The sequence below is a fragment of the Oncorhynchus kisutch genome, linkage group LG6 (assembly GCF_002021735.2).
Source record: "Oncorhynchus kisutch isolate 150728-3 linkage group LG6, Okis_V2, whole genome shotgun sequence".
NCBI classification, from domain to species: domain Eukaryota; kingdom Metazoa; phylum Chordata; class Actinopteri; order Salmoniformes; family Salmonidae; genus Oncorhynchus; species Oncorhynchus kisutch.
Window position 1 is genome coordinate 17,327,003 of NC_034179.2, and position 25,067 is coordinate 17,352,069.

General features: G+C 42.5%; 1 protein-coding gene across 4 annotated transcripts in view; it reads left to right on the plus strand.

Moving 5' to 3' along the window:
• Window positions 1-3,337: 3,337 nt before the first annotated feature.
• Window positions 3,338-25,067, plus strand: part of mat2al (methionine adenosyltransferase II, alpha-like) — a 43,751-nt gene continuing 22,021 nt past the window's right edge. The window contains exons 1-5 of one of the 4 annotated variants that reach the window (XM_031826308.1): window positions 9,004-10,440; window positions 10,718-10,897; window positions 11,840-12,125; window positions 12,239-12,436; window positions 19,691-19,780. Coding sequence is in view for 1 of the 4 variants with exons in the window: in XM_020484954.2 (XP_020340543.1) it covers window positions 3,521-3,596; window positions 6,758-6,835; window positions 6,973-7,095 (277 nt within the window). In the remaining 3 variants the exon portion in view is untranslated. Of the gene's footprint in view, window positions 3,597-6,757; window positions 6,836-6,972; window positions 7,096-9,003; window positions 10,441-10,698; window positions 10,898-11,839; window positions 12,126-12,238; window positions 12,437-19,690; window positions 19,781-25,067 lie in introns of those variants that run through there. The other 3 variants (XM_020484954.2, XM_031826309.1, XM_031826310.1) reach the window with 3 other exon arrangements.

Consider the following 25,067-nt stretch of genomic DNA (forward strand, 5'->3'; position numbering starts at 1 on the left):
GTTGTAAATGGATATTGTTAAGAAATTGATGGGCCCTACTGGACTCATACTGTAGCTGAGCTCTGTGACACAGATTTAGGACACCCCATCCTCTGACAGGATGTGGTATCTGAACCTGATTGCCAGCACATGGAATTACACATATTGTAGTGTAGTAATAGTTTGCTCACCCATCCAATGGAATGGTTCTTCGATACAGAGCTCCAAACGGCAGTTGGGTTAGGAATAATTGACCCCTACCCCCCTCTCTCTCTCACACACACACACACACACACACACACACACATAAAATCTTGCACCTCTGACAGCAAGGATGATCTAGCTTCTAGCTACAATGCAGTACACTATTGGCATGGTCTTGGTTGATAGGCTACAACAAGTTAAAACTGCCGCATTTATGCTGCAATAGTTTGTGTCGGGGGGCTAGGGTCAGTCTGTTATATCTGGAGTATTTCTCCTGTCTATCTGGTGTCCTGTGTGAATTTAAGTATACTCTCTAATTCTTCCTCTCTTTCTTTCTTTCTCTCTCTCAGAGGACCTGAGCCCTAGGACCATGCTTCAGGACTACCTGTCCTGATGACTCCTTGCTGTCCCCAGTCTACCTGGTCGTGCTGCTGCTCCAGTTTCAACTGTTCTGCCTGCAGCAATGGAACGCTGACCTGTTCACTGGACGTGCTACCTGTCCCAGACCTGCTGTTTTCAACTCTCTAGAGACAGCAGGAGCGGTAGAGAAACTCTGAATGATCGGCTATGAAAAGCCAACTGACATTTACTCCTGAGGTGCTGACCTGTGGCACCCTCTACAACCACTGTGATTATTATTATTTGACCCTACTGGTCATCTATGAACATTTGAACATCTTGGCCATGCTCTGTTATAATCTCCATCCGGCACAGCCAGAAGAGGACTGGCCACCCCTCATAGCCTGGTTCCTCTCTAGGTTTCTTCCTAGGTTTTGGCCTTTCTAGGGAATTTTTCCTAGCCACCGTACTTCTACACCTATATTGCTTGCTGTTTGGGGTTTTAGGCTGGGTTTCTGTACAGCACTTTGTGACATAAGTTGATGTGGCAGCGTAGCCTAGTGGTTAGAGCGTTGGACTAGTAACTGAAAGGTTGCAAGTTCAAATACCTGAGCTGGTAAGGTACAAATCTGTCCTTCTGCCAGTCATTGAAAATAAGAAATTTTTCTTAACTGACTTGCCTAGTAAAATAAATGTAAGGGCTTTATATATACGATTGATTGGTTAAAATAAATTCTTAATCTGTGCTGTAGTGTTCTTTTTGTCCTTTTTCGGGAGGAATTATTGCTTGCTTTGTGAGATGATGAACCAACCTCCTATTATGTAGCATCAGTTTGCAGCCATTTCATTCTCACTGCAGTTATCTTTGTCCATCTGATACAATGTTGCCCCTACCCCTACCTAGTGTGCCTGACACAGCTACTTTGTGACAACTCAATACATCTAGGCCTATGTTGGATTAGAAAACCTATTTATAAACCGTTTTAAAACATTATTGTAGCCTACATTGTGTTAGCTAGCAAAATGGCTAGGCCGTTAAATTGGTGGTGGGGAGTCGACTCCTCTGGCATCTTTCACAGCAAAGGAAGAGCTAGCTAACGAGAGGGGAGGAGCACAGCCATGCATAGGTAAGGGACGTCGGCCACAATGCAGAGTTGCAGACATTCAGAACCGTGCATCGGTCATCAGACATCAGAAGATGTATAGGCTATCGCAATGCTGTATCTCCCAATTTCTTGGCTTGAAATAACTCGCGCAAATGCACTAAAATTGGGTATATCAATGAGTAGGCTGAGCTACTCTACACGCAACAGACTGTAGACCAAACACACACCAGCGTTTTTCATAGTGAAGAGAAAGCATGTGAGCCAGCGAGGATCGGGGCAGACAGAAAGACTGCTGGAACCGTGCGCATAGGCTATATCTTGGTAATCAGTATCTCGCAGTGTCTTTTGTCTTGCAATGCCTCGTAAATTCACCAACAGTATATTAAAGTACATGTTTGGCTATCAATGAGTACGGCTAAGCTACTATCCATAGTGCCAGTGAATTGAAGTTAAACCTCGCCAAATGCATCAGTTTAATTAGGTTTAAAAGTGCAATAAAAAGTATTGTGCCTATTTAATGAAACCCTGGCTGGCTGTTGATGTCTTAGGTCAGGGTTCTCAAATCCTGTTCCTGGAGAAATAACCTACAGGAAGGTTTCGGCTCCAACCCCAGTTGTAACTAACCTGACTCAGTTTATCAACCAGCTAATTATCTAACCAGATGCGCTAGATTAGAGTTTGAGTGAAAACCTACAGGATTGTGGCTCTACACGAACAGAGTTGATGCAAAGCAGGGCATACCAGCCAAACTTTTTGAAAATGGCTAGTTCACTTTCTCATCCATAAATGCATCTCAAGTGCAAATACGGTTCAGCAGCTCAAATCAGCAGAATGCGGACATTGTTATTAAGAAGGACGTCTACCACGTTACAATAATTATTCTGATCACACTTCATCAATTTAAATATTATGGGGACACCTATAAATTTGGCAGCCAAGCACGAGTTGTCAGTATAGGCTATTATCGTCAAACGGTGAAATATCTTAACGCCTAGAATAAAACCTCCAGGCGTCCATCATTAATAGTCAATTCAATAAAAAAAAAATCCGAATTACAGGGAGTAGTTTGGAAAAAAGTATTCATGTGTGAATCATTCTCTGGAATGGGGGGGGGGGCATATGGCCAATATACCATGGCTGAGGGCTGTTCTTATGCATGACACGGAGTGTCTGGATACAGCCATTAGCCGTGGTATATTGGCCGTCAAAGCAGTAAAAATACATGTTTTGTCATACACATGTTATATGGTCTGATATACCACGCTGTCAGCCAATCAGCATTCAGGACAGGACTCGAACCACCCAGTTTATAATAATTACATAACCAACATCTCTAGTAATACCTGTCCAATAGGGCTATAACATGGCACATAATAGGGTTATCAGCGTGGAGTGCGCAGGGGGATCAGTCAAGGCTGAACAGCATGAATATAACTGAGATATTGTAGTTCTTACACATCACCTATATTCAAACAGGATAGGCATTCTATAGACTAAATTGATGAGCAAATGGGCAGCATCATGCACATGTCAGTCCTCCAGAACGCAAATGTGTAGTCTTCCTAGTAGGACTCTGCAATAATGAAGTGGTGTGTACGTGTTTGCACAACCGTTTCAACGTGTTTTGGGAGTCGAGCAAGAGTCGATTCCTTCAATTCCAACCAAAGGAGTCGGAGTCGACTCCAACAATCCTGGAGTCGTGCATCACTATACATTTCCAGTAGGCGGCGCTAGATCAGAAGCAGAATTTAAAATATTGTCGCCTACTGTAGGTTAATCATTAGTCGATACGATAGTAAGTAGCCTATATATATATATAGCATCTGTTTCCGTTCTAACTTCAAATTCAACAAGCTTTTGATTGTAACACTTGTTCAACCGACCAACTGAAGATGAATCCCAGCGGCAACAGACCCAGTGGGAAAACATTCCTTTTTACATCGGAGTCAGTTGGAGAGGGACATTCTGGTTGGTGTTTACTTCCCATGCGTTTGTAGGCTATATTGTATCTAATGTTGTTGTACGAGTGTAGCACATTTAGCCGACTGAACTATCACACGTAGCTTTACTCGTGCATGACATGTGCTCTTTCACTGTTATGGATGTCAGTTTGAGGGCTAATACCAGCATTGCATACTGTCAAGCATGGATAGTAGTGTCTGTTTTTATTATCGGATCGTGCTGACTGTTTAAACTGGGACACATTCTTTTCACGCCACCCCGATATATGGAGGATTATTGCTAACCCTTAACCTAATAACCCTAACCTGCTACGAAAAAGTCACTTCCGGTCGTAGCTGTATCGAAGTGTCGTGAAGCGAGTGTTTCTCGCGTAAACTTTCACTTCTACATGCGCATCTGCAGTAGTAAACTCGCAAGACTTTCCGATGATTGTACGATGTTACATCATCTGCAGGGCTTTGGAAAAATTTATGTCAACCCACTTCAGCTGGGTCCATACTATCCGAGAACCTTGGGACGTCCTTAACCCTACCCTTACCCAACCTTAACCATTTTAAATGTCAACTTCAATGGGGGTAGGGATGTCCTAAGGTTCCCAGATAGCATGGACCCTTCAGTTTTGGGTGGATTCACAATAGTTTTAAAGCTAATTTCCTGCAATTCTACACATTTTGCCATGACTTATGCCAGAGTGAGAGTGACTAACAAAATCAATGGGGGGCACCTGTACTGCGCCTGGTTGGTATTTGGCCATGATTACTACAAGTTTAGATAGCTGGCTAGACAAATTTACCAATAAATAAATAAATTGCTACGCTGACAATGCTAATTGAGTGACTGTCAGTGACTAAAATAACAAGAGAGAAATTGCTGATGCACAACTACATTTCGAACTGTATTCTAGTATTCTAACTCTCAACAGTAAGTTGAGACACCGACTGAGTTCCAAAAAAAAAATATATATATATATATACACTGCTCAAAAAAATAAAGGGAACACTTAAACAAAACAATGTAACTCCAGGTCAATCACACTTCTGTGAAATCAAACTGTCCACTTAGGAAGCAACACTGATTGACAATACATTTCACATGCTGTTGTGCAAATGGAATAGACAACAGGTGGAAATTATAGGCATTTAGCAAGACACCCCCAATAAAGGAGTGGTTCTCTGCAGGTGGGGACCACAGACCACTTCTCAGTTCCTATGCTTCCTGGCTGATGTTTTGGTCACTTTTGAATGCTGGCAGTGCTTTCACTCCAGTGGTAGCATGAGACGGAGTCTACAACCCACACAAGTGGCTCAGGTAGTGCAGCTCATTCAGGATGGCACATCAATGCGAGATGTGACAAGAAGGTTTGCTGTGTCTGTGAGCGTAGTGTCCAGAGCATGGAGGCGCTACCAGGAGACAGGCTAGTACATCAGGAGATGTGGAGGAGGCCGTAGGAGGGCAACAACCCAGCAGCAGGACCGCCTTTGTGCAAGGAGGAGCACTGCCAGAGCCCTGCAAAATGACCTCCAGCAGGCCACAAATGTGCATGTGTCTGCTCAAACGGTCAGAAACAGACTCCATGAGGGTGGTATGAGGGCCCGACGTCCACAGGTGGGGGTTGTGCTTACAGCCCAACACCGTGCAGGACGTTTGGCATTTGCCAGAGAACACCAAGATTGGCAAATTCGCCACTGGCGCCCTATGCTCTTCACAGATGAAAGCAGGTTCACACTGAGCACATGTGACAGTCTGGAGACGCCGTGGAGAACGTTCTGCTGCCTGCAACATCCTCCAGTATGACCGGTTTCGCGGTGGGTCAGTCATGGTGTGGGGTGGCATTTCTTTGGGGGGCCGCACAGCCCTCCATGTGCTCGCCAGAGGTAGCCTGACTGCCATTATAGGTACCGAGATGAGATCCTCAGACCCCTTGTGAGACCATATGCTGGTGTGGTTGGCCCTGGGTTCCTCCTAATGCAAGACAATGCTAGACCTCATGTGGCTGGAGTGTGTCAGCAGTTCCTACAAGAGGAAGGCATTGATGCTATGGACTGGCCCGCCCATTCCCCAGACCTGAATCCAATTGAGCACATCTGGGACATCATGTCTCGCTCCATCCACCAACGCCACCAACGCCACCAAGGAGTTGGCGGATGCTTTAGTCCAGGTCTGGGAGGAGATCCCTCAGGAGACCATCCGCCACCTCATCAGGAGCATGCCCAGGCGTTGTAGGGAGGTCATACAGGCATGTGGAGGCCACACACACTACTGAGTCTCATTTTGACTTGTTTTAAGGACATTGCATCAAAGTTGGATCAGCCTGTAGTGTGGTTTTCCACTTTCATTTTGAGTGTGACTCCAAATCCAGACCTCCATGGGTTGATAAATTTGATTTCCATTGATAATTTTTGTCAGCACATTCAACTATGTAAAGAAAAAATTATTTAATAAGAATATTTCATTCAGATCTAGGATGTGTTATTTTAGTGTTCTCTTTATTTTTTTGAGCAGTGTATATATGTATGTGGTTTGTTTTTTTGGTCAGAGGGCCCCCCTAATGGCCTAGGGCCCTAAGCGACTGCTTATGTCGCTTATGCATGGAGCCGGCCCTGCTATAGAGAGCCATAGTAATGGTGTATTTTTGTAGGCACTAACTCCGTCACGTCTTGTTGCCCAAAGCCTATGGAGAAATTAATGGGATTTTGGGATAGACGCCCAAAATAAGGTCTGTGGTAAGCGCAGGCTTAGGAGATCTTATATGTTTTGTTCCATGAGCTAATCTTCATCAGCTGATGTCCCTTTTTTGTGCATTTTGAAGCATTTATTCAATCAAAACAAGCACATAAAGGCTTCATAGTTTATTAAGGTCATGTTAACTGATTGATATGATCTCATAGAACAAAATGTAGATCTCATAAGCCTGTGTGAACCTCAGACCTAATTTTCGGCATTTATCCCCATAACCCCATTCTTGCCCCATTAATTTTCCCCATAGGGATGGCTGAACGAACCAGAGGTAACTCATTTCTGTTTTTTAGGACTACAAACTGGCGAGCTCTCAAGTAGCTCTGTATGAATGCAAATGACTTTACATTAATTACTGTCACACAGAATATATATTTATTTTTTAGCACATAGGATATCAATATTTATTAAACCATATAATTTTTCCCCAGACAAAATGTGTGACCAAATAAGTGATGCTGTCCTTGATGCATACCTAACTCTGGACCCTGACTCCAAAGTGGCTTGTGGTAAGTTTGTCCAGTTTTACATTCTCTAAAGCTCTTATATGTTAACAGACAAACAAGACTTTATCAATAGTTGTTTTTCATTATTTCATATCTGAATGACCTTTCACCTCAACATTACTGAACTCTTTCTGCACTAGAAACTGTTACGAAGACTGGTATGATCATGCTGTGTGGAGAGGTCACCTCCAAAGGTGTAGTGGACCTCGTGGAGGTGGTCAGGAACACCGTTAAGAAGATTGGTTACGATCACTCCTCCAAAGGTACAGTCACTCACAGAGCAGATTTAGCCTCAGCCAGGGTTACCAGCCTGTTCATGCATTTAGCAGTGGTACATCTAATCTGTGCAAGAGAACATCCACAATTTAATTAGAAAATACAGTAATTTAGTTTTGACAGATACAGCATGAGGTGAAAGACTAAGTGAAAGCGACTTATATGTAGGGCTTGTGTTTCTTCCAGGATTTGACGATAAGATGCAACTGTGTAACTGTCTGCTTCTATTTGACTACTGTCTCCTACACTACATGTTGTGACTTACAATGTAGGATCTTAATGAGCCAATTTGCTACAGCAAGTTAATTGTCCTGCAGTAACAAGAAATGTGAATTATTATGTGGAATACAATTAATGGATATTTTTGTAGGTGTTGATACATTTTTCGTTGGGGCAAATCAATTCTCAAATTTTGAAAGTGGAAATTAAAACTTTAGAACCTTTTTTTAAAGCTAAAATACACTACAAGTTTGCAGCAACAAAAGAGTGATCAAATGAAGATACTACATCTGTAAGGTCCATGTGCTAATGGATAATTCCTATTTCTTATTATCCTGTCAAGGCTTGTGCTTGTCAAGGCCAAACAAGGAAATTAATAATTGTAGTTGAAATCGGATATCAGCTTATTTTTCCTGTTTATGGTGTTCAATTTCGGCATCGAGTAACAGAAAACAAATAACAACATTTATCCCATGTTTCGTTTAATTCATACCTGGAAGTACACGCCGCCTAATATAATATTCACAGTGCATAGCAGGTGTTTGCTTAGTCTGGGTTGAGCTGCAGTGTCGGCAGCAGAGTGCTGGGGACGAACAAAATCTGAATACAAGCTTTGGGTGGATAGTCATTGGCATGGTGAGAGAGATGGGGTTGTTTGGGAGGGAGTTGAGCCCCTCAGTGGTTCTTCCTGCTATTCTACCTTGGTTTCTCCCTCAGCCAGTGATAGATCTGAGGTTGCTTGAGAGGCTAAGAGTTGAGGAAGGAGTAGATTCAGTTGTTAGTGAACATTTAAGAACACAGTACTATGCTTTTTTTAGATCCATCCAGATGGATCTAAGGACCCTAAAACAGGGAGGACAGGTGAAGCTTTTGGTGTTCCTGAGTTTAAGGTGGCAGTGACAAAAAGAGCCACGGATCATTTATCTGTTTACACAATGGAGTTGTTGGCCATACTATTGGCTGCAGAGTAGGTGGAGGAGGTGAGGCCAGACAGAGTAGTCATCTGCTCTGACTCCTGTGCAGCATTGATGAGCTTAAATTAATTTGTGTCTCAGAGCAGACAGGATGTGTTGTATGAGGTTTTGCAGTGTTTGTACAGGGTGAAACAGATTGTGGTATTTGTGATGTTCCTCTGGGTACCAGCTCATGTGGGAGTAGAGGGGAATGAGGAGGTGGATGTTATCACCAAGCAGGCTCTTAAACATCCTAGTGTTGAGATGGAATTGTCAATCAGTAAAGCAGAATCCAAAAGGTTAATAAGAACACTGGTTAAAAACAAATGGCAAGAGTTGTGGAATCAGGGAGATCCAGGAAAAGTTGGTGGCAGGGAGGTCGAAGAGAGGAAAGTGTAGTCACAAGGCTGAGACTGGGACATTGAACATTGTACATTGAAATTCGTAGGGAAACATTAGACTGGGGGGTGTGATCATTGTCAGGAGGAGTTGAAAACATGTGCAGTTTCAGTGCAAGGAATATGTGAGGGATTGTTATTAGATTTGAGGAATAATGGGTTATTTTACCTTATTTAACTAGGCAGGTCAGTTAAGAACAAATTCTTATTTTCAATTACAGCCTAGGAACAGTGGGTTAACTGCCTGTTCAGGGGCAGAACGACAGATTTGTACCTTGTCAGCTCGGGGGTTTGAACTTCCAACCTTCCGGTTACTAGTCCAACACTCTAACCACTAGGCTACCCTGCTGCCCCGTTAAGTGAACTGGGGAAATCTTCAGGGGCTGTAGTATTTAATTATGTATTTCGTTTCCTTAGGGAGATGATATTATTGGGTATGATTTAGACCTTCACTGTCTCTGGTCCAAACTCCAGTCAATTTGGTGGCGGTAATGCACCTGAAAGTTGGTTGCCAACCGCCATATAAAATCCACAGAAGAAGAAGCAGGAGTAGAGCGCTCGTCAAAGGAGTCAGCTCATGGGTGACGACGGATGGTCATGTTGAATACATGAAGAGAATTCCTGGTGCCCGGTGTCTGACCCGCTGGGTGAATGGGGAAAAAGAAGGAAGTTTTTCGGTCCTGTTGTTTTTTTTATAAAGAGCAAATACCTACGCATGTGAAGTTTGGTTACGTAAGATACGCCGTAAGAACTTTCGTCCAAAAACCACTGCCGTTTAAGAATTGTAAAGGATTTTGCCATGTTTCAAGTGTGTGCAGACTAACAGAGTATAGTGAAGAACGGTGTGTAGAAGGAGAACGGTATTGCAATTGTGGTAGGGATCATGTTCCTGGAGTGCCATGTAAGTGTGAAGGAAATTGAGGTGGCAAGTGTTAAAGCGGTCGAATCGCTTATGCGGAGGCGATTAAAATAATTTAGAAAACAAGTGATGCTAGTGAAGATATGGTAGTGGAAACACCACAGCCTGTAGTAAATGTTTGCTGTCAGACAGAATAAACGCTGTGTGTCTTTTAAAAAGGTTTTTGTTTTGTTTTTTTGCGTTCATTGCCACAGTTACAAATTGTAGAGCACAAGTCATAAATAACAAACAAAAAAAACTGGACATTATTGTGGCTGTGGTAGAAACGTTTTTGGGACTCAAGGATTTTACATCTGAAGACTTGCAAGATGTACTGACTGGAGCGGGAAGACCTGCCCTACCAGGTTCCCATTGAGCCTGTGTAGGGATAAGATCTGTTTCATTAATTTATTTTTAACAGAAAAGTTATATAGTTTTTTAATTTGGGGGGGGGGGGATCCTGTTTCCATCCCGTGTAGTTGTCGGTATGCACATTAAATTGTGTGGTCGCCAAGATGCCGTAGAAGACGTTTCAGGCAGGACAGAGAAGGGATTAAGCAATTTTGTGACAGCCAGGAAGATACAACTTGGAATGTTAGCTAAGATGCATAACTTATCATGAAGTTAGCATGCCAATAGGACGAACTCCACAACAACTGAACATAGTTGCTTGCACCACCTGGATAGCTAGCATTAGCCGGCTAACGTTACTGCTGACTGGTAGCAAGCTAGCAGGCTGGCTAGCTAGCACTATCTGGCTACTGGCTATAGTCATGTTAGCTAGTAGTAGCTAGTGGAAGTAAGTTAGTCCCTCGACCAGCTACAAGATGAAGCTGCCCGACCAGAGGTACCTGCTGCAGAAAGGTGAGATTTCTACAGTACTTTCTGTAGCTAATTTAGCTAGATAGTCTGTCCGGCTGGTGCTTATTGACTGAGTAGGCTAATAATGAACTGCAGTTATTGTGAATGGTTACCCATCTGGCCCTTTGCATAGCAATTTCTTACACATTCAATACAACTATATCCATTTAAGCTACAGTCAATGCTGATATTGTGTGTGTGTGTGTGTGTGTGTGTGTGTGTGTGTGTGTGTGTGTGTGTGTGTGTGTGTGTGTGTGTGTGTGTGTGTGTGTGTGGTCAGAACATGCCTGCAAAAGGACAGACCTCATCTGAGCAGATCATCAACTTCATCCAGTTACATCAGCCAGTACAGTAAGTTACAATCGGGGTCTGCCCTGACAGTCCTGAAGAACGACGGAGAGGACTACATCTTCACCACGGCAAACAGATCCCTCTGTCCAGACCTTCAGTTCTGCTACCGGTAAGTTAGGGAAGGTGCATAAGAAACTGGGTGATATTTTTAGATGATTATCAAAATTTCCTTTTGTATCGTGGTATGTTTTACAGTATTAGTAGTGAACTTGTGGACATCATTGTGCTACTTTTACTTTTTGCACAGATTGTACCACAGTGTGTTCAGGCAGGCATATGGGAACAGAATGGGCCTGAGAGGCATGTTGAGGAGTATAATCTTAGGTGCTGGCGATATCTGTGCCAAGATTGAGAACCTCTTGTAGGAACACCTCGCGTGGCTATCTATTCCCCACTGATGAAGCGTGTCCATTAGGCCAGACACAGTGAGGAGCTCTGCTTCATTGATTTCTCTGGGAACAAGAGAACTGCAGAGGTTCTCTTACCCACATCTGTGCTGGCGGTCTCCCCCTTGGGGTTTCCTGATTCAATCTGAGGATGATTCCACAATCCTCCTGGAGTGTCTTCAACTGTTGAAGGACATCCTTAGGGAGGATGCCTTTGCAGGGAGTGGTCAGGCTGATCCTCGCCTCATTACAGATGACTGCAAGGCAGAGAGGGGAGCATTAGGGAGGCCATTTCCAGGGTCCAAAATGCTCCTCTGCGCCTTCCACCTACTCCAGGCAGTGTGGCTGTGGAGAGAGGCATAGACCTGAGAGACAGGCAGACCCTCTTCGCTGTCCCAAAGACATCATATATGACATTGAAGAGATAGTTGAGCCCCTCTATCAGCAGGCAGATCAAAACACATTTGTAGCCAGGTTAGTGTAGTATAATGAGGTGCAGTCTATTAACTTATGCTTTATTCTCAGTAACTTCTCAGTTTTAGTATTTTCTAATAGAAATGTACCCAGTCTTTGTTTTGGATATGTTGTTATTTGGGATACATTTTCCCTTTATAGTTTGTAACCAGTATGTGATAGTTCAAGTACATATTTTACTCTAATTACAGGTACAAGAAATTCACAACCTACTTCCATTGACTGTTCACTCGTATAGAGTGTTGGGCATTCAGCTATCGGTAGGAGCTGCCAACCTGAGGGAGTGACCCCAATAAGGCAGCATGCGGATCCTTAAGGGTAAACTCCACCAAAGGACGAAAGTGTTAAATCTCCCTGCGCCTGAATGCTTACTATGAGGCACGGGTGACTGACATTGTCCTTGGCCGCTGGGAAATGTTCCAGCACTCACATTTTCTGGCACAGGATAGTAGCGTCAACCCATCTGACATTGAGCAGGTAAATAGTAATGAATACAGGTTTGTAATACATTTTTTAAATATTATGTGGTCTTTTATTTGTTGTATCTTCTATTATAAGCTGTCTATCTTCTCTCTCCTAATGTCTGTCAGGTGTGCAGAGAAGCAGTACAGGGTGAAGGGCACCACACCAGGACAGACCTATACTGCGGACATGCATTTGTTCAGTAGGGCACACAGGAGCTCCATGCAGACACCAGGCTGCTGTGGTCCATATATACGAATGCCTGTCCAGCAACTTCCTCCTGACAACATTGGAGATGAGGGATGAGTTGCTGAAGACAACAGGAGGTAAAATAGTGGCAATTTTATTGTTTATGGTTACACAATCATTTTCATGTGAATATTTGATGTACCAAAGCAGAGTGCTGAAGTTGATTAAATATCTCTTACAGCAGTAATACCTCTATTTTCTGCAGCCACTGAGACAGCCCAGTCAGTCACTAGAGGGCGAGAACAGCCCAGTCAGTCACTAGAGGGCGAGAACAGCCCAGTCAGTCACTAGAGGGCGAGAACAGCCCAGTCAGTCACTAGAGGGCGAGAACAGCCCAGTCAGTCACTAGAGGGCGAGAACAGCCCAGTCAGTCACTAGAGGGCGAGAACAGCCCAGTCAGTCACTAGAGGGCGAGAACAGCCCAGTCAGTCACTAGAGGGCGAGAACAGCCCAGTCAGTCACTAGAGGGCGAGAACAGCCCAGTCAGTCACTAGAGGGCGAGAACAGCCCAGTCAGTCACTAGAGGGCGAGAACAGCCCAGTCAGTCACTAGAGGGCGAGAACAGCCCAGTCAGTCACTAGAGGGCGAGAACAGCCCAGTCAGTCACTAGAGGGCGAGAACAGCCCAGTCAGTCACTAGAGGGCGAGAACAGCCCAGTCAGTCACTAGAGGGCGAGAACAGCCCAGTCAGTCACTAGAGGGCGAGAACAGCCCAGTCAGTCACTAGAGGGCGAGAACAGCCCAGTCAGTCACTAGAGGGCGAGAACAGCCCAGTCAGTCACTAGAGGGCGAGAACAGCCCAGTCAGTCACTAGAGGGCGAGTGAGAACACAGACACCATGATGCATATGAGGCGACAATACAGAATGTAATCTTATTATTTGATTTATTAATCTATTTAAGTGTTTCACAATGAAAACATGCAACTGGTTTGAAGAGTTTCATATCTCCATTTGAATAATTCATCAGCATCTGGACAATTTGGTGATGTCACACCCCAGCTGGTGACTGAAGTAGTAACAACGAGTCCTTTTTTAGCTTTAGCATTACCACAGCTATGTTACTTATTTGCTTTATGAAAGAGTATTATAAGGTACAACATTTGTTTTATTTATTATTGAATATATATACAGCTACAGTTTAGGTGACGCAAGGACTTCAACAAGAGGACCTTGCAAACGGTTCGTTAACAGATTAATAATCTAATCATCTCTACATATCTAGATTATAGACCAGGGTTCCCCAACTAGCAGCCCACAGTGATTTTATTTGGTCTCCCAAATATTCTGAGCAAAAAATATATACAATTATTTATTTTTAGTTTTTATGTTGTTGAACATAAAATACTATAAAAACACTAGCAAATCAGCTCGAAGTGATTTTAATTGAGGAAATATGTTCCAAAGTATTCCCACGCATATTAGAGATACAGTTCCTTCGGAAACTGTTCACACTCCTTGACTTTTTCCACATTTTGTTGTTATAGCCTGAATTTAAAATGGATTATATTGAGTTGTTTTTGTCACTGGCCTACACACAATACCCCATAATGTCAAAGTGGAAGTATGTTTTTCGAAATGGTTAACATTTTAATAAAAAGCTGAAAAGTCTTGAGTTAATAACTTTTTGAATGAGTACCTCATCTTTAGACCCCACACTTACAATTATCTGTAAGGTCCCTCAGTCAAGCAGTGAATTTCAACCACAAAGACCAGGGAGGTTTTCCAATGCTTCACAAAGGACACCTATTGGTAGATGAGTAAAAATAAAAACAGCTGATATTGAATATGCCTATTTAGTATGGTGAAATTATCAATTACACTTTGGATAGTGTATACATACACCCAGTCACTACAAAGATACAGGAGTCCTTCCTAACTCAGTTGCTGGAGAGGAAGGAAATCATTCAGGGATTTCACCAAGAGGCCAATGGTGAGTTTAAAACAGAGTTTAATGGCTGTGATAGGAGAACTGAGGATCGATCAACAACATTGTAGTTACTCCACAATACTGACCTAATTGACAGGGTGAAAAGACGGCCTGTACAGAATAAAAAATATTCCAAAACATGCATCCTGTTTGTATCAAGGCACTAAAGTAATAATGTAAAAAATGTGGCAAAGCAATTCACTTTTTGTCCTGAATACACATTGTTGTGTTTGGGGCAAATCCAAATACAACACTTTACTGAGTACCACTCCATATTTTCAAGAATAGTGGTGGCTAAATAATGTTATGGTTATGCTTGTAATTGTTAAGGACTGGGGAGTTTTCCAGGATAAAAAAATAAGCACAGGTAAAATCCTAGTGGAAAACGTCTTCAGTCTGTTTTCCAGCAGACATTGGGAGATTAATGTACCTTTCAGCAGAACAATAACCTTAAACACAAGGCCAAATCTACACGGGAGTTGCTTGCCAAGAAGACCGTAAATGTTCCTGGGCAAATGTTGCACAATCCAGGTGTGGAAATCTCTTTAAATCTACCCAGAAAGACTCACAGCTTTAATTGCTGCCAAAGGTGCTTCTACAAAGTATTGACTCTGGTGTGAATTATTGTCATTATGGGGTATTGTGTGTAGATTTTGAATTCAGGCTGTAACAGCAAAATGTGGAATATGTCAAGGGGTATGAATACTTTCTGAAGGCACTGTATTTATGATTATGTACAAATATGAGCAAGGCTTGAAAATGTATTATTATTGATTCTCATCTTGTGGTCAATTTGCAGAATACAAATGATTTTCAATTATGTTCCGGACCCCTGACTATCCTCTAAAGAACAAAAAATAATATTCCTGCGGCTGAATCTAGTTGATGATCCCTGACATATTTTGTTAGTATGTCACACTCACTGTTTACGAACTGACTCGGTTTGAGTTGCACAAGTGCAGCTTGCGCTTGTTGTTGGAAGCTGTTAGAAAGACACCCATTGGCCCACACCACAGAAGAAGTACAAACTTCCTCTTCGGAGTTCATACTGTTAGGTGACCTAAACTGGGATATGCTTAACACCCCGGCCGTCATACAATCTCAGCTAGATGCCCTCAATCTCACACAAATTATTAAGGAACCTACCAGGTACAACCCTAAATCTGTAAACATGGGCACCCTCAGAGATATCATCCTGACCAACTTGTCCTCTAAAAACACCTCTGCTGTCTTCAACCAGGATCTCAGCGATCATTGCCTTCGTCCGTAATGGGTCCGCGGTCAAAATGCCACCCCTCATCACTGTCAAACGCTCCCTAAAATACTTCAGCGAGCAGGCCTTTCTAATCGACCTGGCCCGGGTATCCTGGAAGGATATTGACCTCATCCCGTCAGTAGAGGATGCCTGGTTGTTCTTTAAAAGTGCTTTCTTCACCATCTTAAATAAGCATGCCCCTTTCAAGAAAATATACCTGCTGCAGCGCGTGCTGCTATGGTGACCAGTGAGATGAGAAGGCGGGGCTTTACCTAGCAAAGACTTATAGGTGACCTGGAGCCAGTGGGTTTGGCGACTAATATGAAGCGGGGGCCAGCCAACGAGAGCGTACAGGTCGCAGTGGTGGGTAGTATATGGGGCTTTGGCGACTAAACGGATGGCACTGTGATAGACTACATCTGATTTGCTGAGTAGAGTGTTGGAGGCTATTTTGTAAATGACATCGCCGAAGTCAAGGATCAGTTGGATAGTTTTACGAGGATATTTTTAGTAGCATGCGTCAAGGAGGCTTTGTTGCGAAAAGGAAGCCGATTCTAGATTTAATTTTGGATTGGAGATGCTCAATGTGAGTCTGGAAGGAGAGTTTAGTCTAGCCAGACACCTAGGTATTTGTAGTTGTCCACGTTAGAGGTCGACCAATTAATCGGAATGGCCAAGTTTTTCAAGTTTTCATAGCAATCGGTAATTTTGGACGATTACATTTTTTATTATTTTTTTTACACCTTTTATTTAACCGTGCAAGTCAGTTAAGAACACATTCTTATTTTCAATGACGGCCTGCCCCTGAACTGCCTTGTTCAGGGATTCAATCTTGCAACCTTACGGTTAACTAGTCCAACGCCCTAACCACCTGCCTCACGAGGAGCCTGCCTGTTACGTGAATGCAGTAAGAAGCCAAGGTAAGTTGCTAGCTAGCATTAAACTAAATAAATCATAATCAGTAGTTATAACTACACTTGGTTGACGATTTTACTAGTTTATCTAGCATGTCCTGCATTGCATATAATCGATGCAGTGCGCATTCGCGAAAAAGGACTGTCGTTGCTCCAACGTGTACTTAACCATAAACACCAATACCTTTCTTAAAATCAATACACAGAGGTATATATTTTTAAACCTGCATATTTAGCTAAAAGAAATCCAGGTTAGCAGGCAATATTAACCAGGTGAAATTGTGTCACTTCTCTTGCGTTCATTGCACGCAGAGTCAGGGTATATGCAACAGTTTGGGCCGCCTGGCTCATTGCTAACTAATTTGCCAGAATTTTACGTAATTATGACAGAACATTGAAGGTTGTACAATGTAACAGGAATATTTAGACTTAGGGATGCCACCCGTTAGATAAAATACCGAACGGTTCTGTATTTCACTGAAATAATAAACGTTTTGTTTTCGAGATGATAGTTTCCGGATTCGACCATATTAATGACCTAAGGCTCGCATTTGTGTGTTATTAAGTTATAATTAAGTCTATGATTTAATAGAGCAGTCTGACTGAGCGATGGTAGGCACCAGCAGGCTCATAAGCATTCATTCAAACAGCACTTTCGTGCGTTTTGCCAGCAGCTCTGCTGTTTATGACCTCAAAGCCATCAACTCCCGAGATTAGGCTGGTGTAACGATGTGATGTGAAATGGCTAGCTAGTTAGCGGGGTGCGTGCCAATAGCGTTTCAAATGTCACTGGCTCTGAGACTTGGAGTAGTTGTTCCCCTTGCTCTGCATGGGTAACGCTGCTTCGAGGGTGGCTGTTGTCGTTGTGTTCCTGGTTCGAGCCCAGGCAGGGGCGAGGAGAGGGACGGAAGCTATACTGTTACACTGGCAATACTAAAGTGCCTATAAGAACATCCAATAGTGAAAGGTATATGAAATACAAATGGTATAGTCCTATAATTCCTATAATAACTACAACCTAAAACTTCTTACTTGGACTCACTCATATTGAAGACTCATGTTAAAAGGAACCACCAGCTTTCATATGTTCTCATGTTCTGGGCAAGGAACTTAAACGTTAGCTTTCTTACATAGCACATATTGCACTTTTACTTTCGTCTCCAACACTTGTTTTTGCATTATTTAAACCAAATTGAACATGTTTCATTATCTGAGGCTAAATTGATTTTATTTATGTATTATATTAAGTTAAAATAAGTGTTCATTCGGTATTGTTGTAATTGTCATTATTACAAATGCATTTAAAAAAATCAGCCGAGTAATCGGTATCAGCTTTTTTGTCCTCCAATAATCGGTATCGGCTTTGAAAATTCATAATCGGTCAACCTCTTGTCCACATATTCTAGGTCAGAACCGCCCAGAGTAGTGATGCTAGTCGGACGGGCGGGTGCAGACAGCGATCAGTTGAAAAGCATGCATTTATGGGCCACCCGGGTGGTTAAGGGCGCTGTACTACAGCGCCAGCTGTGCCACCAGAGACTCTGGGTTCGCGCCCAGCCTCTCTCGTAACCGGCCGAGACTGGGAGGTCCGTGGGACGACGCACAATTGGCCTAGCGTCATCCGGGTTAGGGAGGGTTTGGCCGGTAGGGATATCCTTGTCTCATCGCGCACCAGTGACTCCTGTAGCGGGCCGGGCGCAGTGCGGTTGCCAGGTGCACTGTTTCCTCCGACACATTGGTGCGGCTGGCTTCCGGGTTGGATGGGCTTGGTTGGGTTGTGTATTGGACCTTCGTCTCTCCCGAGCCCGTACGGGAGTTGTAGCGATGAGACAAGATAGTAGCTACTAAAACAATTGGATACCATGAAATTGGGGAGAAAAAGGGGTAAAATTCAACAAAAGAAGAGCATGCTTTACTAGCAGTTGGAGGCCACGGAAGGAGAGTTGTATGGCATTGAAGCTAGAGGTTTGTTTACACAGTGTCCAAAGATTGTATTGATGTATTATACAGAATGGTGTCGTCTGTGTAGAGGTGGATCAGAGAATCACCAGCAGCAAGAGCGACATCATTGATATATACAGAGAAAAGAGTCAGCCTGAGATTTGAACCCTGTGGCACCCCCATAGACTACCAGAGGTCCGGACAACAGGCCTGCTGATTTGACACACTGAACTCTGTCTGAGAAGTAGTTTGTGAACCAGGCGAGGCGGTCATTTGAGAAACCAAGGCTGTTGAGTCTGCCGATAAGAATGCGATGATTGACAGAGTTGAAAGATTTGGCTAGGTCGATGAAGATGGCTGCACAGTACTGTCTTTTATCGATTGCAGTTTAGGACCTTGAGCGTGGCTGAGGTGCACCCATGACTAGCTAGGCCCAATCTCAAAGAACACCTAGACCCTGTGCACTTGTGGAGATCTGTGAAGATTTGATTGGTATAAGCAATATGGTGAAGCTTCAACTTTGCCTATCAGAGGACAACAAGGTGGAAATATTATCATATTGATTGCACCTGTCAAGTTTATATGGTCTGGGGGTCCATTTGGGATTGTGCCTTAGTCTGAAACCAGTCTCTCTAATTGTGGACTCAGGTGCTCTCTATACTCCTACCTCTAAAACATTGTGGTAGGTTTGATCACACACAGCTAAACGTTTGGTCAACCTTTCTACATAATATTACAGTTACATTTGTCATGTTAGGAGGCGGAAGGTGGCCTAGTGGTTAGAGCGTTGGGCCAGTAACCAAAGTTTCTAGTTTTAATCCTAGAGTTGACAAAGTGAGATCTGTCTGTGCCGCAAGGCACTTAACCCTAATTGGGTCTTTCTATAAATAAGGGGGCCGATGTGTGACATCAGGGTCAAAATGGTTTGATATACATTTTAAATATGATTTTTCTTGCAGTTTCATATGTGTAGTTAGGCACAATGAGACCATAACCACCTAGCATCAACAAAACATCTACATGTCATCCAATGTTTAATTGTCATGCATAGAAACCAAATCTATTTAGACTTTTCTCAATTTCCCTATCATTTATAGTAATGTTGAACCTTCCTGAAGAGAAGATAAACAACAGCATTTCAATATTTTTAATAGTTATAATAATACAATGGGTTCTGTCAAATCATTGACAATAGTGAAATTAATATAATCAGTAAACGCTTCAAGTATTGTGTGTTACACTGTATACCCTATTTTCACTTACAGTCCGTTCTCTGGCTTTATAACATCATTAGATCTCTGACACCACCATCATCAATACTCCTCCAGCACTGTGTGTGTGATGTCATCCATCTTGTCTCTGGCATCTCTTTTTCTAAGTTCTGGTAAGGAAACAAAGAATCACATGAGGTTATTGAGATGTCATTTAATATCAAACTTGATTTACGTTATGTAAGCATTTTGTTACTTACCATGCAGACTATGACGTTTTACCTCTCCATTACTCAACACATAATCCATTCTCACTGACTCCAATCCCATGGATACAAGAATCCCAGAAGCAGCTGAGGTTTCTGGTTGCCACTACCCCGCCCTTGACTGTTTTGATGCAAAGCAAATTCAAGGTGCCAGGTACTTGCTTCAGACTACAGTGACTTTGGTTTCTTTCAATGACCTCACTGGGTGTTGTGTAGCACTCTCGTGGGTCCAGTAAGCCCCCTGGGCCTCTTGCTGGTACCTGCAAGTGTAGTTCTTGGCAAAGTTCAGGATACCCAATACTGTGTGCTCTGGGAGGTTGGCTTTCACTTTTGCTAATTGGTTGTTCTGCCAGTCCTTGATAAACAAGTGTTCTGAAAAAGCTTGAGCCTCTTGTTTCAGTTAATCAATAAGCATCTTCATAGATCCACACTTTCATACTAAATATCACTTTTTTAAGGTGTACTCTTGTTCCATTTGTTACTTTTTGTTATCTTTTCCACTCTACATCGGTGTCCTTTTTCAGGAGGGGGACAATACATGGCTCTGCTGTATGGACACCACAAGCCTTGCACTGATACACTTAGGATGGTGGGAATCATTCCCTGTAGTTCTCACACATAATGACACTGCTGAATGCTTACACCCCTTTTATGGTTGGTGAATGTCTGCTCACCAGGTGGCCATTCGCTGTCTGTAATTTCAGTTTTGATATTTTCACAGTATTCGTAGAGGCAACCCACAAGTGTTGCACTTCTCTGTGGCTTAATGGTTCTTGGTCCAAATCTGTGAAATATAGCAGCTCCTATTGAGATACCATGGTTGGCTTTGAGACATTGTTAGTGCAGTGGAGGGGTCAAGAACGCTGGTTGCCTTCCCAGTCTTCTTGCTCACCTGGCATTTTGAAACTGCTTCATATCATTTTTCCACTGCTGAGACTGTCAATCTCTTTGTTTTTTTTAAGCTTACCTTTAAAAGTTTTCTACTGACCCCAAATCATTTTGCAAACTGTCTCTGTAGTTTGTATTTCAAGATCATATTCAGTGAACAAGCCAAAGCCTTTCTAGTTGGAGATTGTCTGAACTCTGACAGGCCATTGGCTACTGCTTCAACAACTGCCACTTCCAACTTCCCCTCTGTGGTTCTGATGTTTTTCTGACAGAAAATAGCTGCTTTGTCAATAAGGGTCCATGTTTTGGAATACAGGCTTTAGCCCTTTTGAAGGGTCATCCTTCTGGCAGATGGACCCCGTACATCTTGCTCTGCTGTCTGCAAGGCTCTTTCAGAATGTTCAAGTTGCTTTCTCTGTTCCTCTAATTTATTCTCTAGTTCCTTGAGACGAATCCTCTCTGCCTCCAATTTCTCTTGTTTCACCTGCTTTGCCTGTTCTTTCTTCTGACCATATTTTCCCTGTCTTTTTGATTTCTCTTTCATGCTCTTTTGACCTAGCTGCTCTCTGTTCACATTTTTTTTCAAGCTGTCTTTGCATTCTTTTTCTGCTATTCTGTGAAGTGTTTTCCTAACACATTTCTGGTTTCTCTTCCTCTCCTCGCTTTTCTCATCTTCCGCATTCTCTGGGAAAGGCTTTTCTGCCTTCTCCCTTTCTTTGCATGAATGTTCCTCTTTTTTTAGGATACTATCAGCAAGAGGCATCATGTCTGTTTTGTCCTTTGTTAAATATTCCACATTTTTTTAGGGTCTTTAATCTTCATGCTGGTTCTCCAACTTGGCTTTCTAGTTCCACTATTTATTTTCGGAGAGGATGGGACTCGTTCTTCTACCTTATTGCATCTTATGTGTAGCATGTACAGCACTTTTTAAGGAGCCATTCTGCACATTTTTTGAGCTTTGAACCTGTAAAAATCTAAATAAAATTTGATTGTAAATACCACACACAATTACATCAAATGCAATAAAAAGTGTATTTTAGAGCTGTCTAACTAACTTCTGTCAGGCTATTTAAAATAATGTCATTGATTCATCATAAAGGACAATGAGTAGACCTATAGGGAAAACTGAACATTTTCTCAAATCTGCAATTTCTTTTTTCTCACAGTATTTTTTTTTTTCTCTAAACTAGAACATTGGTTGTTCTATATCCACAACAATTCTTAAACCACATCAGTAAAACATTTATAAAAATTGGTGTAGTTCTCTTTTTATTCAACTGTGCACCTCAGTTCCCCTTTTAATTCAACTTCCCACCTCTCAATTAACCATTGTGTTTGGCTAGGTTGTTTCTGTAGGCTACTAGACATGTGATGGGAGAGTTTGCAAAACAAAAGAATGCCCACTGATTGATATAAACCATCATATCAATCTGCTAGGTATGCTTTCTTTGCAGTCAACATTTAATTGGAAGTTTTGGGGGAAAGCCTTTAGAAATGAATTATGATTGTGCATGGCACTCATTTGTGCACGATGATGGCTCTATGTAACACACTCTGTTTTTCAAGCCAGTCATAAACATTACCACACATTATGTTTGTACATTTCCAAACAATAATAAGCCAAATGAGAAGCTAAAACCTCTAACAAAAATGTGGGTACTTGAATTAGTTCAATTGTATTTTCTCTAGTATTTTGATGCCAGTCTCGGCACGCGTCGCCGTCTTTGATGGGGTTTAATGGCAGTTGGCATCATATTAATGGTGCATTACCGCCACCAGCTGGACGGGGTATTGAACGAGAAAATAAAAATACATTGTGGGAGAGAGGGAAAACAACAAAAGACATGTTAGCAAACACAATCCATCACACTTATTCAATCAGTCCATTCCAAAATACATCCCTACACAGGCTAAGGGGTCTGTGAGGGTGGAACATTCAGCAACAGGATTTCTTGCAAGGCCTCTGCTGTGAAATAAATAAAGATATAAAACTGTATTTTCTGTGAAGAATCAACAACAAGTGGGACACAATCATGAAGTGGAATGACATTTATTGGATATTTCTAACTTTTTTAACAAATCAAAAACAGCCCCCTTAAGTTAATACTTTGTAGCGCCACCTTTTGCTGCGATTACAGCTGTAAGTCGCTTGGGGTATGTCTCTCAGTTTTGCACATCGAGAGACTGAAATGTTTTCCCATTCCTCCTTGCAAAACAGCTCGAGCTCAGTGAGGTTGGATGGAGAGCATTTGTGAACAGCAGTTTTCAGTTCTTTCCACAGATTCTCGATTGGATTCAGGTCTGGACTTTGACTTGGCCATTCTAACACCTGGATATGTTTATTTTTGAACCATTCCATTGTAGATTTTGCTTTATGTTTTGGATCATTGTCTTGTTGGAAGACAAATCTCCGTCCCAGTCTCAGGTCTTTTGCAGACTCCATCAGATTTTCCAGAATGTTCCTGTATTTGGCTCCATCCATCTTCCCATCAATTTTAACCATCTTCCCTGTCCCTGCTGAAGAAAAGCAGGCCCAAACCATGATGCTGCCACCACCATGTTTGACAGTGGGGATGGTGTGTTCAGGGTGATGAGCTGTGTTGCTTTTACGCCAAACATAACGTTTTGCATTGTTGCCAAAAAGTTCAATTTTGGTCTCATCTGACCAGAGCACCTTCTTCCACATGTTTGGTGTGTCTCCCAGGTGGCTTGTGGCAAACTTTAAACAACACTTTTTATGGATATCTTTAAGAAATGGCTTTCTTCTTGCCACTCTTCCATAAAGGCCAGATTTGTGCAATATACGACTGATTGTTGTCCTATGGACAGAGTCTCCCACCTCAGCTGTAGATCTCTGCAGTTCATCCAGAGTGATCATGGGCCTCTTGGCTGCATCTCTGATCAGTCTTCTCCTTGTATGAGCTGAAAGTTTAGAGGGACGGCCAGGTCTTTGTAGATTTGCAGTGGTCTGATACTCCTTCCATTTCAATATTATCGCTTGCACAGTGCTCCTTGGGATGTTTAAAGCTTGGGAAATCTTTTTGTATCCAAATCCGGATTTAAACTTCTTCACAACAGTATCTCGGACCTGCCTGGTGTGTTCCTTGTTCTTCATGATGCTCTCTGCGCTTTTAACGGACCTCTGAGACTATCACAGTGCAGGTGCATTTATACGGAGACTTGATTACACACAGGTGGATTGTATTTATCATCATTAGTCATTTAGGTCAACATTGGATCATTCAGAGATCCTCACTGAACTTCTGGAGAGTTTGCTGCACTGAAAGTAAAGGGGCTGAATAATTTTGCATATATATATATATATATATATATATATATATATATATATGCACACACACAGTGCCTTGCGAAAGTATTCGGTATTTTTATATATATATATAAAAATAAAAAATTCCTTTTCGCATCTACACGCTCGCTCACTTTTTTTCCCCTATGCTTGTGGAGTTCAGTGCACAATACAACAGTTGTCTGTGACCAGGCCAAAAAAAAAATCATTGTCACCATATTACCTCACGTCATAGTCAACATAGCTACTATAACTAACGCGCTAGTCAACCCTCTACAATCATGCAATACAGTGTACAGCAAGCAGTTTAGTCAACTACTCACCACGTTTTATGCACTACAGTGCTATCTAGCTGTAGCTTACCATGATGCTACACCAGAGTGCTGTTGAGACTAATGTAGACCTTCATCGCAAAACAATGTTTTATCAATTTAAAATACATTTGAATATACTTACCAAAGTTTTTATCTTAAAATGATAACTTTTTATGTTTCACAATTTTTATTCTTCTGAAATTCACTGAGTAGTATGGTCCTCCCCTTCCTCCTATGAGGAGCCTCCACTCGGCTCTACTACCAACTAAGGGGCCTAGCCCGAGCCATAAACAGCCCAAGACCATTTATTCCTCCTCCACCAAAATTTACAGTTGACACTATGCATTGGGGGCAGGCAGCGTTCTCCTGGCGTCCGTCCTACTGCCAGATGGTGAAGCTTGATTCGTCATGGTGGCAAGCACAACACTCCAGCCGACACTTGGCATCGCGCTTGTGTGCGGCTGCTCGGCCACTTGGTATTGAGTGTTATGACCGAGGATAGACTATTCAGCACTCTGCGGTCCCATTCTGTGAGGTTGTGTGGCCTACCACTTCGCGGCTGAGCTGTTGTTGCGCCTAGAGGTTTCCACTTCACAATAACAGCACTTACAGTTGACCGGGACGGCTCTAGCAGGGAGAAAATTTGACTAACTGACTTGTTGAAAAGGTGTCATTTCATGACGGA